The sequence below is a fragment of the Mercurialis annua genome, linkage group LG2, assembly GCF_937616625.2.
Source record: "Mercurialis annua linkage group LG2, ddMerAnnu1.2, whole genome shotgun sequence".
In the NCBI taxonomy this organism is placed as follows: Eukaryota; Viridiplantae; Streptophyta; class Magnoliopsida; order Malpighiales; family Euphorbiaceae; genus Mercurialis; species Mercurialis annua.
The window spans coordinates 37,463,155-37,475,927 of record NC_065571.1 but is presented as its reverse complement, the minus strand read 5'-3'; the positions used below and the strand labels follow the sequence as shown (position 1 = coordinate 37,475,927).

General features: G+C 34.1%; 2 protein-coding genes across 2 annotated transcripts; both read left to right on the top strand.

The window, feature by feature from the left end:
* The first annotated feature begins 5,106 nt into the window (after positions 1–5,106).
* On the top strand, positions 5,107–7,094 carry LOC130015109 (uncharacterized). Its single transcript, XM_056104658.1, has 3 exons — positions 5,107–5,307; positions 5,445–6,010; positions 6,077–7,094. The coding sequence occupies exons 1-3, from the start codon at positions 5,107–5,109 to the stop codon at positions 7,092–7,094; spliced, it is 1,785 nt and encodes a 594-aa protein (XP_055960633.1).
* Positions 7,095–10,390: 3,296 nt separating this feature from the next.
* Positions 10,391–12,451, top strand: LOC126666812 (L-ascorbate oxidase homolog). The gene is made up of 4 exons (XM_050359685.1): positions 10,391–10,650; positions 10,729–11,117; positions 11,186–11,906; positions 11,978–12,451. Exons 1-4 carry the CDS (start codon positions 10,400–10,402, stop codon positions 12,276–12,278), a joined length of 1,662 nt encoding a protein of 553 aa, XP_050215642.1. The 5' UTR covers positions 10,391–10,399; the 3' UTR covers positions 12,279–12,451.
* The last annotated feature ends 322 nt before the right edge of the window (positions 12,452–12,773 follow it).

The window sequence follows — 12,773 nt, the reverse complement described above, 5'->3', positions numbered from 1 at the left end:
AATGAGATTTTCTTCAAGAAAGTTGGTAATAGTTTTGGTTCCTTTATTTCTGTTCATCCGATGGTCTTCTCAAAGGAAAGAATGGACAGTGCTTCGGTCTTAATTTCAACAGGGATGGACAAAATTGATTCTTCTTTACCTGTTGTTGTTGATGGTAAGGAAGGGACAATTTTTGTACAAGAATCAGAATTACCAATTCTGATAGCAGATTACATGGAGGATTCCACTATTTCAGCATCAGTTAGCTTCTCTAAGTCTGGTTCACAAGTTACAGAAACGCAATTTGCAGTTACAAAAGATGCAGTCTCTCCGATTGCAACTACAGCGCCGAGTCCTTTCCTAGATCCTTCATTGAATGCTCAGGATTCTGATAGCTCTTCAATCAATTCAATTAACTCGAAGGCCACATTTTCGGTTATTGATTCTCCTTTCATTACTCAGAGAAGGAAAATTAAAACTATCAATCCGAATGGGAGTATTCTTTCGCCGTCTGCTACTCTTTCAGCTGCAACTTCTTCTATTCAGCTAGACTCCATTAAGCACCGAAACAAGGTATTATCCCAACCTTGTTTAATTTCTAATATGGAAAATGGGGAGTCAGAGTCCGAATTGGAAAAAACTTGGCAAGCAGGATTGCAACTTGGTATTTTTTCAGCAGCTAACAAGGAGGAAACTATAAATTTGTTGTTTGATAATTTCTTCAAGGAGGCTAAAAATAAATCTTGATTGATTTATTTTATTCCGGGTTAGAATTTTCTAATGAATAATACATTTAACTGTATTTCTTGGAATTGTCGAGGAGGTTTGTCTTATTCTAGGAAGCAACGCATTATTCTTTCTATGGTTCTCAAGAATAATCTTTCTATTTTGGGTCTTATAGAAACTAAGCAGGAGTCTTTTGATGATTTTTCCATTCGTAGGCTTTGGCCTAATCTGGAGTTTGATTATTGTTTTTCTTCTTCTAATGGTGCTTCGGGTGGCTTGTTGTGTATTTGGAATAAGGGTTTGATTAATCCTTTAAATATTTCCAAAGGTAGCAGATGGATTTGCATGGACTTCATTTGGCATTCTTCTCTTATAAGATTTATTCTTATTTATGCTAGTAATTGTCCTAGCGAAAGAGCTATTTTTTGGGATGAAATTAGCTCTTTATTTGATCCCGAAGCGTTATGTCTTCTTTTGGGTGATTTTAATGAAGTTCTTATTCCGGATGAGAGACTGAATTGTAATAGATTTTCTACTTCTATGCAGCAATTCTCTGAGTTTATTACTGGTTCAAATTTAGTGGAATGCCCTCTACAGGGCCGGTTTTTCACATGGCAGAATTCATTCTCTAAATCGAAGTTGGATAGATGTTTTCTGTCTGGGGATTTTGCTAGTATTTGGCCGAATTATTTCCTTTCAGCTCTTCCTAGAAGTTATTCTGATCATGTCCCGCTTCTATTTCGGTCTGAGGTGATAATTGATTGGGAGCCTAAACCGTTTAAGTCGATTAATGTGTGGTGGGATCATTCTGACTTTCCTTCTTTTGTTGCTAATTCTTGGGCCGAGATTGGTACTAAGATTCAGTCAGGTTGCCTTGTTTCTAAACTTCGTGAGCTAAGAGTGTTGATCAAGGCTTGGAATTATTCGGTCTTCGGGAATCTTAATAGCAAATTGGATGAGGTTCATCAATCTATTCATCATCTGGAGGCCTCCTCTGATTTTTCAGACCTCTCGGATGCAGACAGGTTATCTCTTTCTTCCCTCCATTCAGAAAGTTATGTTATTTCGAAGCAGTTAGAATCCTTATGGCATCAAAAATCTAGGATGAATTGGAATTTATCTGGTGATCGGAATACCAAATTCTTTCATTCTATTGCTTCTGTGCACTCCAGGAATAATTTACTTACTGAGATAATGGTAAATGATGTTTGTTATAAATCTCCTATCGATGTCAAAGAGCAGGTTTTTCTTTTTTACAAGGGATTGTACAAAAAGAATCATCAAATAACATATTCTCTGGATGCTTTGGATGTTCATCGATTGACGGATACTCATGCAGCTTCTCTTTCTGCTGAGTTTTCAGAAGAGGAAATTTTTTTGACAGTTATGGGCTGTGATGATAATAAAGCTCCTGGACCGGATGGCTTTAATTATTATTTTTACAAGAAAGCTTGGAAGGTGATGAAGTCTGATATCATCGGCCTTTTTGAGAGGTTTCACCAGTCTGGCTATTTTCCTCCAGGTATAAACACATCATTCCTTGTTCTTATTCCGAAAGTTAAAGGGGCAGTCAATATTGTTGATTTTCGTCCTATTAGTCTGATTAATGGTATATTCAAATTGATTTCCAAGGTGTTAGCTAACAGACTCTCACCTATTCTTCCTCTGGTTATTTCGGAAAATCAATTTGGATTTATCAAAGGGCGAAATATTCATGACTGTCACATGATCGCTACGGAGCTTATTCACCTAGCTGCCAGACGTAGAGATTCAATTTTCCTTCTTCAATTGGATTTCAGGAAAGCTTTCGATAGTATTTCATGGGATTTTATTCTGAAGATGTTAGTTAAAATGAATTTTGACTCTACTTGGATTAAGTGGATTTCATCTTTTTTTAACTCTTCTCAGTTATCAGTTCTTGTGAATGGTAGCCCTACTAAGAACTTTTTGATGGGTAAAGGTGTTAGACAGGGAGATCCGCTCTCTCCTATGTTATTTGTTCTTGTAGTAGAAGGATTAAAGGCTTTGATTGTGAAAGCTATTCAGCTGAACTTAATAGATGGGCTCCATGTTGACGGATACGATGAGGCGATCTCTATTCTTCAGTTCGCAGATGACACTTTGCTTTTTGTTCCGAATAATTTGGATATGATTAAGAATCTTCTTCGGGTTCTTCGTTGTTTTGAGGTAATTTCTGGGCTTTCTATCAATTATCAGAAAAGTTCAATTATTGGTATTAATGTGGATGATGAATCTCTTTTTGGCGGCCTCCTCTATCTTGAATTGTTCTGTCAATTATTTTTCAATCACGTATTTGGGTCTCCCGTTGTCAATTAAGCCTATTCGTGAGACATCCTGGCAGCCTATAGTCGAAAACTTTCGGTCTCAGTTGTCTTTATGGAAGGGTAATCTTCTCTCCCCCGCAGGCAGGCTTATTTTGATAAAGGCTGTTTTGAGTAGCTTTCCTGTCTATTTCATGGGTTCTCTGGTTATTCCGCAGTCAATTGTTATGACTTTGGATCGTTGTATGAAGAGATTTCTTTGGTGTGGCTCGCCAGAGGGTAAGGGAATTTGTAAAGTCGCATGGGATAAAGTTTGTCTTCCTTTTGATCGCGGTGGTTTAAATTTGATTCCTTTTCGCTTCAAGAATCAAAGTTTGTTGTTGAAATGGCTTTGGAAGTTATTGATTGACAATAATTCTCTTTGGTATCATGTCGTAATTAATAGTTGCTCAATTAATTCATGGCATGACTTAGAGAATTGCAATATTCATCATTTTTCGCATTTATGGAAGGGTATTTTTAGAGCTTGCATTAAGAATTTGTTGGTTTGGAATTTATTCAAGAGTGGTGTTTCAGTAAAAATAGGGAGAGGTTATAATGTCAGATTCTGGACAGATTTATGGCTGCCATCTTCGGAGTCTTCAGCTCCTATCTCTAGCAGATTTTCCCGCCTGTTCTCCCTTTCAAAATCTGCAGATATTTCAGTTTATGAGCTTCTCAGCAATACACCATTTCAGTTTAATTGGAAACGTCGTTTGCGCGTCGGAGAGAAGGACGATCTTGAGCTGCTTCTTGCTGAACTTGGGACAGTTAATTTTGACAGCAACAGCGGCGACTCTTTCAGCTGGTTGGGTCGCCAGAATGCATTCAACTGCAGGTCAGTCTCTCGTCATCTTCAGCAGGATCAATTCACGGGTGTGCAGCAGGTTCGGCTAGGTGTTTTAGCTTCAGGTATTTGGCATTGGAATATCCCTCCTCGCATTCAGTTTTTCACTTGGCTTCTTGTTAAAGATCGGATTTTCTCAAATGCGTCTCTTGTTGCAAGAGGTATCATTAATTCAGATCTTATTGGTTGCTCCCTTTGTAGTGAGAATGAAACAAGTTTGCATATAGTCTTACATTGTGAATTTGCTTGGAAATTTTGGTGCTTCATTTTGAAGAAATGTGATATTTGTTGGGTGTCTTCTTCCTCCATTGAGAATTTCTATAGCTTATGGATCTCGCTTACGATTCCGGCTTACAAGGATTTATGGCAGCTTTTGTGGTTTTTTGGTTGTTGGGAGCTTTGGAAGGCTAGGAATAATAGAGTGTTCAACGATGCTTCTTCTTCTACGGAAGCTTTGGTTTACTCAGCAATTCATAAAGCGGTCTTGTTCTATGTTTCTTTTCATCCTCACTTTCCTTATTCCAGGAATGATGTGTTTAGATGCATTGATTGTTTTGTAAAAACTTATTAATTGATCTTTTTTAGGATCTTTTACCCTCCACTTCTTGTGGTTGTGCCTTATAAAATTATCATTTATCCAAAAAAAACTACAAATGAAATAGATAGTTTCATATGTGCAGAATTACCTAATAAAGAAACAGATCCGTTATGTTATACAATAGTTACTAAATTTATGATACACGGACCATGCGGTCAACTTAACGTTAAATCTCCTTGCATGCGTAATGGGCGATGTTCTAAATACTATCCAAAAAAATTTATAAATGACACTTTTATGGATAAAAAAGGATTCGCTACTTATAGACGACGGGACAATGGAAATTTTGTCGAAAAAAATGGCATTAGAATTGATAATCGTTATGTTGTTCCGTATAATAAAAAATTATTAATGGATTTTGATGCACATTTAAATGTTGAATTTTGTTGTTATTCTTCATTAGTTAAATATTTATGTAAATATATTAGCAAAGGTTCTGATAGAATACGTGCTGTTATTGAAACAAACAAATCTGATGATAAAAATATAAGTGCAACTAACGTTGAACGTGATGAGATCAAAAATTATATTGATTGTCGTTATATTTCTCCTTGTGAAGCTGCTTGGAGAATTTTTGAATTCCAATACATCATCGAGATCCAGGAGTGGAAAGATTAGTTGTGCATTTACCAAACATGAATACTATATGTTTTAATGAAAATATTGACATAGATCAGCTGTATAATAATGACACTATAAGAAAAACAATGTTAACAGAGTGGATGCAAATAAATACATTATTTGTAGAAGCGCGTTCTCTAACATATGCTGTATTTCCAACACAATGGACTTGGGATTCAAAGGATAGATTATGGCATAAACGAAAAAAAGGCGATGTATTGGAAGGATGTCATCCGTTCATCCTAACTCTGGGGAACTATATTATCTTAGAATGTTGCTTAATATTGTAAAGGGGCCAAATTTTTTTGATGAAATTATGACTTTTAGTGGAATACAATACCAAACATTTCAGTCAACATGCATGGCTTATGGCCTACTGGGTGATGATAGAGAATGGGTTGAGGTCTTGAAAGAAGCGGTATTATGGGTTACATCTAAACAATTAAGACATCTTTTCATTATTTTGATTGTGTTTTGTGAGGTCGGTGATCCTAACAAATTGTTCAATATGTTTTGGAAAATTTTTGCTGATGATATAGAATATAATTTGAGACGAGACTTTGAACTTGAAAATGTTTTCATCTCCGAGGAACGTTTAAAAAATTATACTCTCATCGAATTAGAAAAACTAATAAACCGAAATGGATATTCATTAATGGATTACAATTTACCCATGCCCAACAGATCGTTTGAGTACGATTCAGCAAATAAATTAATATTAGAAGAACTAGCATTTGACATAACAACAATGCAAATTAAGCATGATCAAATGATTAGAACATTAAATGTTGAACAAAAAATAATTTATGATGCTGTTGTTAACTCTGTTTGTCTTGAAGATGGTAATCAATTTTTTATTTACGGGCATGGAGGCACAGGTAAAACATATTTGTATCAAACTATAATTTATAAGTTCAGGTCTGAAGGTAAAATAGTTTTAGTTGTTGCATCTTTGGGCATATCTTCATTATAATTGCATGGCAGTCGAACTGCTCATTCTCGATTTAAAATTCCTATAAATATAGATGAGCATTCTACATGTGATATTAAAAAGGGTACCCAATTAGCAGACCTAATAAAAGAAGCCAGTTTAATAATATGGGATGAAGCACCAATGAGTCATCGATATTGCTTCGAAGCTGTTGATAGATCTTTACGTGATATCCTATCTACAAATGATAATGATAAAAAGAACTTGCCTTTTGGAGGAAAGACAATGTTATTAGGCGGTGATTTTAGACAAATTTTACCTGTAATATCATATGGAATGAAAGAAGATATATTAGATGCATCTATAACAAGATCATATATATGGAACTATTTTAGAGTATTTAAGTTAAATATTAACATGCGAGTCGCTGAACAACAGTGTCACAATTTGGATCATTCCAATTTACCATTTTCAGAATGGTTACTAGCTATTGGAGACGGAAGATTAAAAAATAGACAAATTAAAATATTTGATGAGGAGAATAATTGGATAGCGATACCTTCTAAATTCTTGATTGATTACAATGATGATTCAATTTACAGTATCATAAGTTATGTATATTTAGACTTCCGAAATAATTATTCAAATTCAGAGTACTTGCGTGAAAGAGCTATTGTATGTCCTAGAAATGAAGTAGTTGACAATATTAATTTAGCAATGCTTAAATTAGTTCCTGAGCAAGAAAAAATTTATTATAGTTATGATTGTATATGTAAAAGTGCTCCAAACATCGAAGAGTTGCAACTACTTTATCCAGTTGATTTTTTAAATACTTTAAATTTTAATGGTTTTCCTCAGCATGAATTACATTTAAAAATTAAAACATCAATCATGCTTTTACGAAATTTAAATCCCGCTATAGGTTTATGTAATGGCACTAGACTGCTTATTGTTCAATTAGGTATTAGGGTAATTGAAGCTCAAATTATAACTGGATCTTTTGCAGGAGACAGAGTTTTCATACCACGTATTGTTTTATCTGCAACTGAAAAAAATGGCCTTTCATTCTGAAACGACGTCAATTTCCTATAAGAGTGTGTTATTCAATGACAATAAATAAGAGTCAAGGACAAACTTTAAACAGAATTGGAGTCTATTTAGATAATCCCGTGTTCACTCATGGTCAGTTATATGTTGCGTTATCACGAGTTACACATGAAGATGGTATAGGAATACTCATTAAAAAAATGAAAAAGATATATTAAATCAGTATATAAATTATACAAAAAATGTTGTCTATACTTAAATATTAGAATATTTATAGTCTTCAATTATTTAATTAATGTTTTTTAGTTACCGATCATACCATATGCTGTAAAATAATGAGATTTTATTAACCTGCGTAATTTAAACTTCATTCATAAGTTTAGATTTCTTAATGGATAAAAAGTATGTAAATTTTGCATTATGTCGAAAGTCATATGCAAACAATTTATGCGTGTATAATTTTGTTTTGATTTATTTTTTTGTTTTTGTTGTTTTGCAGGTTAATAAAATTCCAAAAGAAGATTGTCGATATATTTAAATTCCATCACTTATGATTGAAGAAAATATTTATGTTTTATGTACTGGAATATTTGTATTGTAGATTATCTTTAATTAATATTATTATCTATTTATTAGCTATTCTTTTGTACAAATAATTTTTTTTATTAATAATAAAAGAATACCCCGAAGCATCGCGAGGGTTGTATACTAGTATACTGTAAAAGTGAAGAACATTAATCAAAAGATGCCACACTTAAAGATTAATGACTTAATCATGTCCAGGTCATTTATACATCTAGCCATTTTAGAAATAAATTTCAATTGTTTTTTATTTTATTATCTTATATAAACTCATTAATATGTTTTCTGTGAAGTTCTATCCATAAGATAACTATGTTTCTTCGTAAAGTTTTGTTTATAAATTTATACTAAATAATAATATTTGTCACGCAACACAAACAATAGAAAGATATATCTGCCATTCATTTTCATTCTCAAGTCTGTTCAAATTATATTATGGTTCATTCATAAAAACAAGATATAAAACAATTCACATTAGGTATAAGAGATAAAGAATGAAAATGCATATACTCTGAAAGAAAATAAATATAAAACCTGTCGAGTTCAATACTCACAAACAAGACTTCCTGCTGTAATTTGTATCCAGGCTATAGCTATCTTATGTCAAGCAACAATATTTTCATCTTTTTACAATGCTTCATTCTCATGAAAAGAATTCAAATTTAAACTTATGGATTATTATAAATTGCCATACTACAAGAACAAAAATTTCCTACAAACTGGTTTGCAGGAACTCCTGCAACCTGAACATATGGAGATTTATTATTTGTCCACATATATATTAAAGCTAACTGAATATTCAACCTAATTAGTAATTTATTACTATTTCTCCAATTACTTTACTTTTTTTTTTACCCCTTTAATTTCCATTACAATAATTTAAGGACATCATAGAATCGAGTCGAAATAATATTAAATTTGAATTTAGTTCAACTCTTAAATTTAAAGTTTAAAATCCGATTCAAACTCGATTAAATTTTATTTTACGAGTTCGAACTGGAACTTCGTAAAATAATTGAGGCTCGAGTTTGAATCGATTCGATTATAAATAATTTAAAATTTAATTTTAATATAAAAATATAGAGTTGTTGTAAATATATAGTATAATAAAAAGGGTAAAAATATAGATTAAAGTTCAATTAGGCTCGCGAGCTTATCGAGCCGAATATTTTGATATTTGAATTCAACTCGGTAATTAACGCGAGTAGCTTGAGCTCCATTCAATATTAATCAAGTCAAGTTCGATTACTTTTCGATAAATTCCAAATAACTCGCGAGTTGGCTCGTCGATTACACCTCTAACATTCATAGTTTTTCTCTCCATGACTCAAACAAACAAACAGAAAAAGAAAATAATTTAACAATCTAAAAGGCAATTCCAAAACATATGATGTTAGATAACAAAAGAATATTATTTGATTAATTATATATCCAATACTCAGAACTCATTTATATATAAAAACAAATAAAATGATGCTAAATTTTTGTTAGATCAAATGCAACTGAGCATGATTAGATGAGAAAAAGAAGACCAGATTGCGTTTTTATGAAGAGAATTGAATAGATAGGTATAGAATTTAGAATAAAAAGGCAATGAAAGAAAAACTCATTTTTTTAATTTATATAAACACGCCATCTGTCTAGGTTGGAGGAGTTCCTGCAAACTAGTTTGCAAGAAATTTTTATTCATACAATAATAGCATTAGCCTTACTAAAGAAAACTATTACACAATATTACAAGACCGGAACCAGACCTACTCACTATAAATTTTAAAATACTGCTCAGACATAACAACAAAGCACAATAGAGTAGAACCTAAAACATAGTTTTTGTGTAGTGTTCTCTCAACTACTATGTAAAGAGTTGGATGTATGCCTGAAAATACAATTACATTCAATATGCAAAAACGCTGGTCAAAACTCAATACTAACTTTGGAATCGAAGAGTTAATCAGACAACCACCGTTCGGTACCCTGTTTTGCAGGTTTACTCATCGGATCAGAAGGCAAACTCCATCATTAATTATTATTTTATTTTTTATTTCATATTTGTATAATATTTATAATTAAAGAAGTAATTAATAATTAAAAATTAATATTATGACTGTAATCTAGATTTTAGTTTTTAATTGATATTTTTAACATTCATATTTTATGATTTAAATTATAATTTCTTTCTACAGTGAGTGAGTATATTAAAGTATAGATATATTAATTTATTGTTAAATTGTTTTCTTATTGTAATATTAAATAACTAATGAGTAATAAAAAAATTAACAAGTAACGTCACTGGTAATGTGTAAAGCGACACTAGTATTAAAAATATTGCTTAGAATACAAATATTTTCCTTTTTATGTAAAAAAGGGTCTAATTTTAACAAAAATAGAAGTATATAAAACTAATTTATATAAATTAAAATAGTACAAATGTAAGAAATTGTAATGTTTGTGAGCCACAAAGCATGTGCTTATTTGGTTATGATTTTTGAAAAAAAAAACTTATTCAATTGGTTTTAGAATATGGAGAGAGCATAAATATAGGGAGCTTGTAAAAAAAACAGCATGAAATAGTTTTTCATAATAAACAAAAAAAGGTAATATGTGGCAGGGCTAAAAAAAGGGGAAAGACAGTAGAAAAAAGGAAGAGAAATAAAGGGGAATTAAATGGTTGATATTTGTTGATGGATTGATGGAAGCGTATATAAAAGAAGAGGAGCTTGAGAAAGCATAATAACCAGAATATTAAAATGAAAATGAAAATGAAAATGAAAATTGTGTTGGCTTTGTTGGTATGTTTGGGAAGCGTTGTGAATGGCGAGGATCCTTATTTGTATTACACATGGAATATCACCTACGGCACTCTCTCCCCTCTGGGTGTCCCTCAGCAAGTCATTCTCATCAATAATCAGTTTCCCGGGCCAACCATTAATTCTACAAGCAACAACAACGTTGTTGTTAATGTCTTCAATCACATCGACGAGCCCTTCCTTCTCACATGGTAATCAAAATGAACAACATTTATATATCACTATTGTTTTACATAAACATTTTTATATTTGGCCATCTATGTGTATAGGAGCGGCATCCAGCAAAGGAAAAACTCATGGCAGGAAGGAATGGCAGGAACAAACTGCCCCATTCCCGCCGGGACCAACTACACCTATCATTTCCAAGTGAAGGACCAAATTGGCAGCTTCTTCTACTACCCGAGCACCAGCATGCACAGAGCATCCGGTGCTTTTGGCGGCCTCCACATCAACAGTCGTTTGCTCATCCCTGTCCCTTACCCTGATCCAGAGGACGACTACACTGTCATCGTCAATGACTGGTACACCAAAAGCCACAAATCTCTTCGCAGTTTCCTAGACGCCGGACGCAGCCTTGGCAGACCTGACGGTGTCCTCATCAATGGCAAAAATGCCAAGGGAGACGCAACCGACCAACCTCTCTTCACCATGAAGCCAGGTGATTCATTTTTCGTGTTATTTTATTATGAATTCGTCGACATTAGTCTCATAAACTTTTTGTGACAGGTAAAACTTACAAGTACAGGGTTTGCAATGCCGGGATGAAGACCTCCCTCAACTTCAGGATCCAAGGCCACCCAATAAAGCTAGTGGAGATGGAGGGATCCCATGTAGTGCAGAATGAGTACGAGTCCCTGGATGTGCATGTGGGTCAATGCTTTAGCGTGCTTGTGACAGCCAACCAGGAACCTAAGGACTACTACATGGTGGCTTCCACTCGATTCATGAAGACGGTCCTTACTGCTAAGGGCATCATTCGTTACACCAATGGAAAGGGACCAGCATCTCCCGAGCTCCCGGAGGCACCCGTTGGCTGGGCTTGGTCCCTCAATCAATTCCGCTCCTTCCGCTGGAATCTCACGGCCAGTGCAGCCAGGCCCAACCCTCAGGGTTCATACCATTATGGATCCATCAACATCACGCGCACTATCAAAATTGTTAACTCGGCCAGCAGAGCAGGAGGCAAGCTTCGGTATGCCATCAACGGGGTTTCTCACACCGATCCAGAGACCCCTCTCAAGCTGGCTGAGTACTATGGAATAGCAGATAAGGTGTTTAAGTACGACACTATCAAGGATGATCCGACGACTGCTAAGATTAGTGAGGTTGTCACGCATCCTAATGTCCTTAATATGACATTCCGTAACTTTGTGGAGATCATCTTTGAGAATCCAGAGAAGAGCATCCAGTCTTGGCACTTGGATGGCTATTCATTTTTTGCAGTAGCGTAAGTATCATATTATTCGAATATTGATTTATAGTTATAGTAAAAGTTATAAATTGGGAATGTTGATGCAGCGTGGAGCCAGGCACATGGAACCCCGAGAAGAGGAAGAATTACAATCTTCTTGATGCAGTGAGCAGGACGACAGTTCAGGTGTTCCCCAAGTCATGGGCAGCCATCTTTTTGACGTTCGACAATGCCGGAATGTGGAACCTGAGGTCTGAGATATGGGAGAGAACTTATCTGGGCCAACAACTCTATGCAAGTGTTCTTTCCCCAGCTCGCTCACTTAGGGACGAATACAATATCCCAGACAATGCTTTGCTATGTGGTCTTGTTAAAGACTTACCAAAGCCTCCGCCTTACAGCGTCTAATTATGATACTCGTAGCTCACACCTCGGGGGAAACTGTATGTCCATACCCACTAGATGATGCCGCTCAATCATTTACAAGGATTCATTATTTGTTTCCTTTCAAACTGCCATCACATTTTTGTTTCTTCATATGTAATTTCTATTTAAATCAAATTCACCACTCCCTTATTTCAGTACAACTCTCTTTCATATTCAAATAAATATATGATTATTTAAATCACGTATACTAATTCTTTTTTTTTTCTTCCAAAAAAAAAAACAATTTACAAATATATAACAAGAAAGACCATCTCATGAAAAACGTGAACCATTCTTAAAAGGAAATATAAATTGATTTCGCGGCTAATAATTAAGCCATCTAAACACACGTTCGTTTAACAAATTAAAATACTAATGCGTGAAAATTTGCTAAACGAACGATAATAGTATAGAACGATAAAATTTAAAAATGAAAATTACTTACCGTTGCTAGCGACTAAAGTAATATAAATAGTA

Bases quoted from the DNA above. Each gene is read 5' to 3' on its own strand.
- LOC126666812 (XM_050359685.1), top strand. From the start codon at position 10,400: ATGAAAATGAAAATGAAAATGAAAATTGTGTTGGCTTTGTTGGTATGT. The intron at 11,118-11,185 runs GTGATTCATTTT...TTTTTGTGACAG, and splicing joins TCTCTTCACCATGAAGCCAG to GTAAAACTTACAAGTACAGG. The intron at 11,907-11,977 runs GTAAGTATCATA...ATGTTGATGCAG, and splicing joins TATTCATTTTTTGCAGTAGC to CGTGGAGCCAGGCACATGGA.
- LOC130015109 (XM_056104658.1), top strand. From the start codon at position 5,107: ATGAATACTATATGTTTTAATGAAAATATTGACATAGATCAGCTGTAT. The intron at 5,308-5,444 runs GTATTGGAAGGA...CAAACATTTCAG, and splicing joins ATAAACGAAAAAAAGGCGAT to TCAACATGCATGGCTTATGG. The intron at 6,011-6,076 runs GTCTGAAGGTAA...ATTGCATGGCAG, and splicing joins ACTATAATTTATAAGTTCAG to TCGAACTGCTCATTCTCGAT.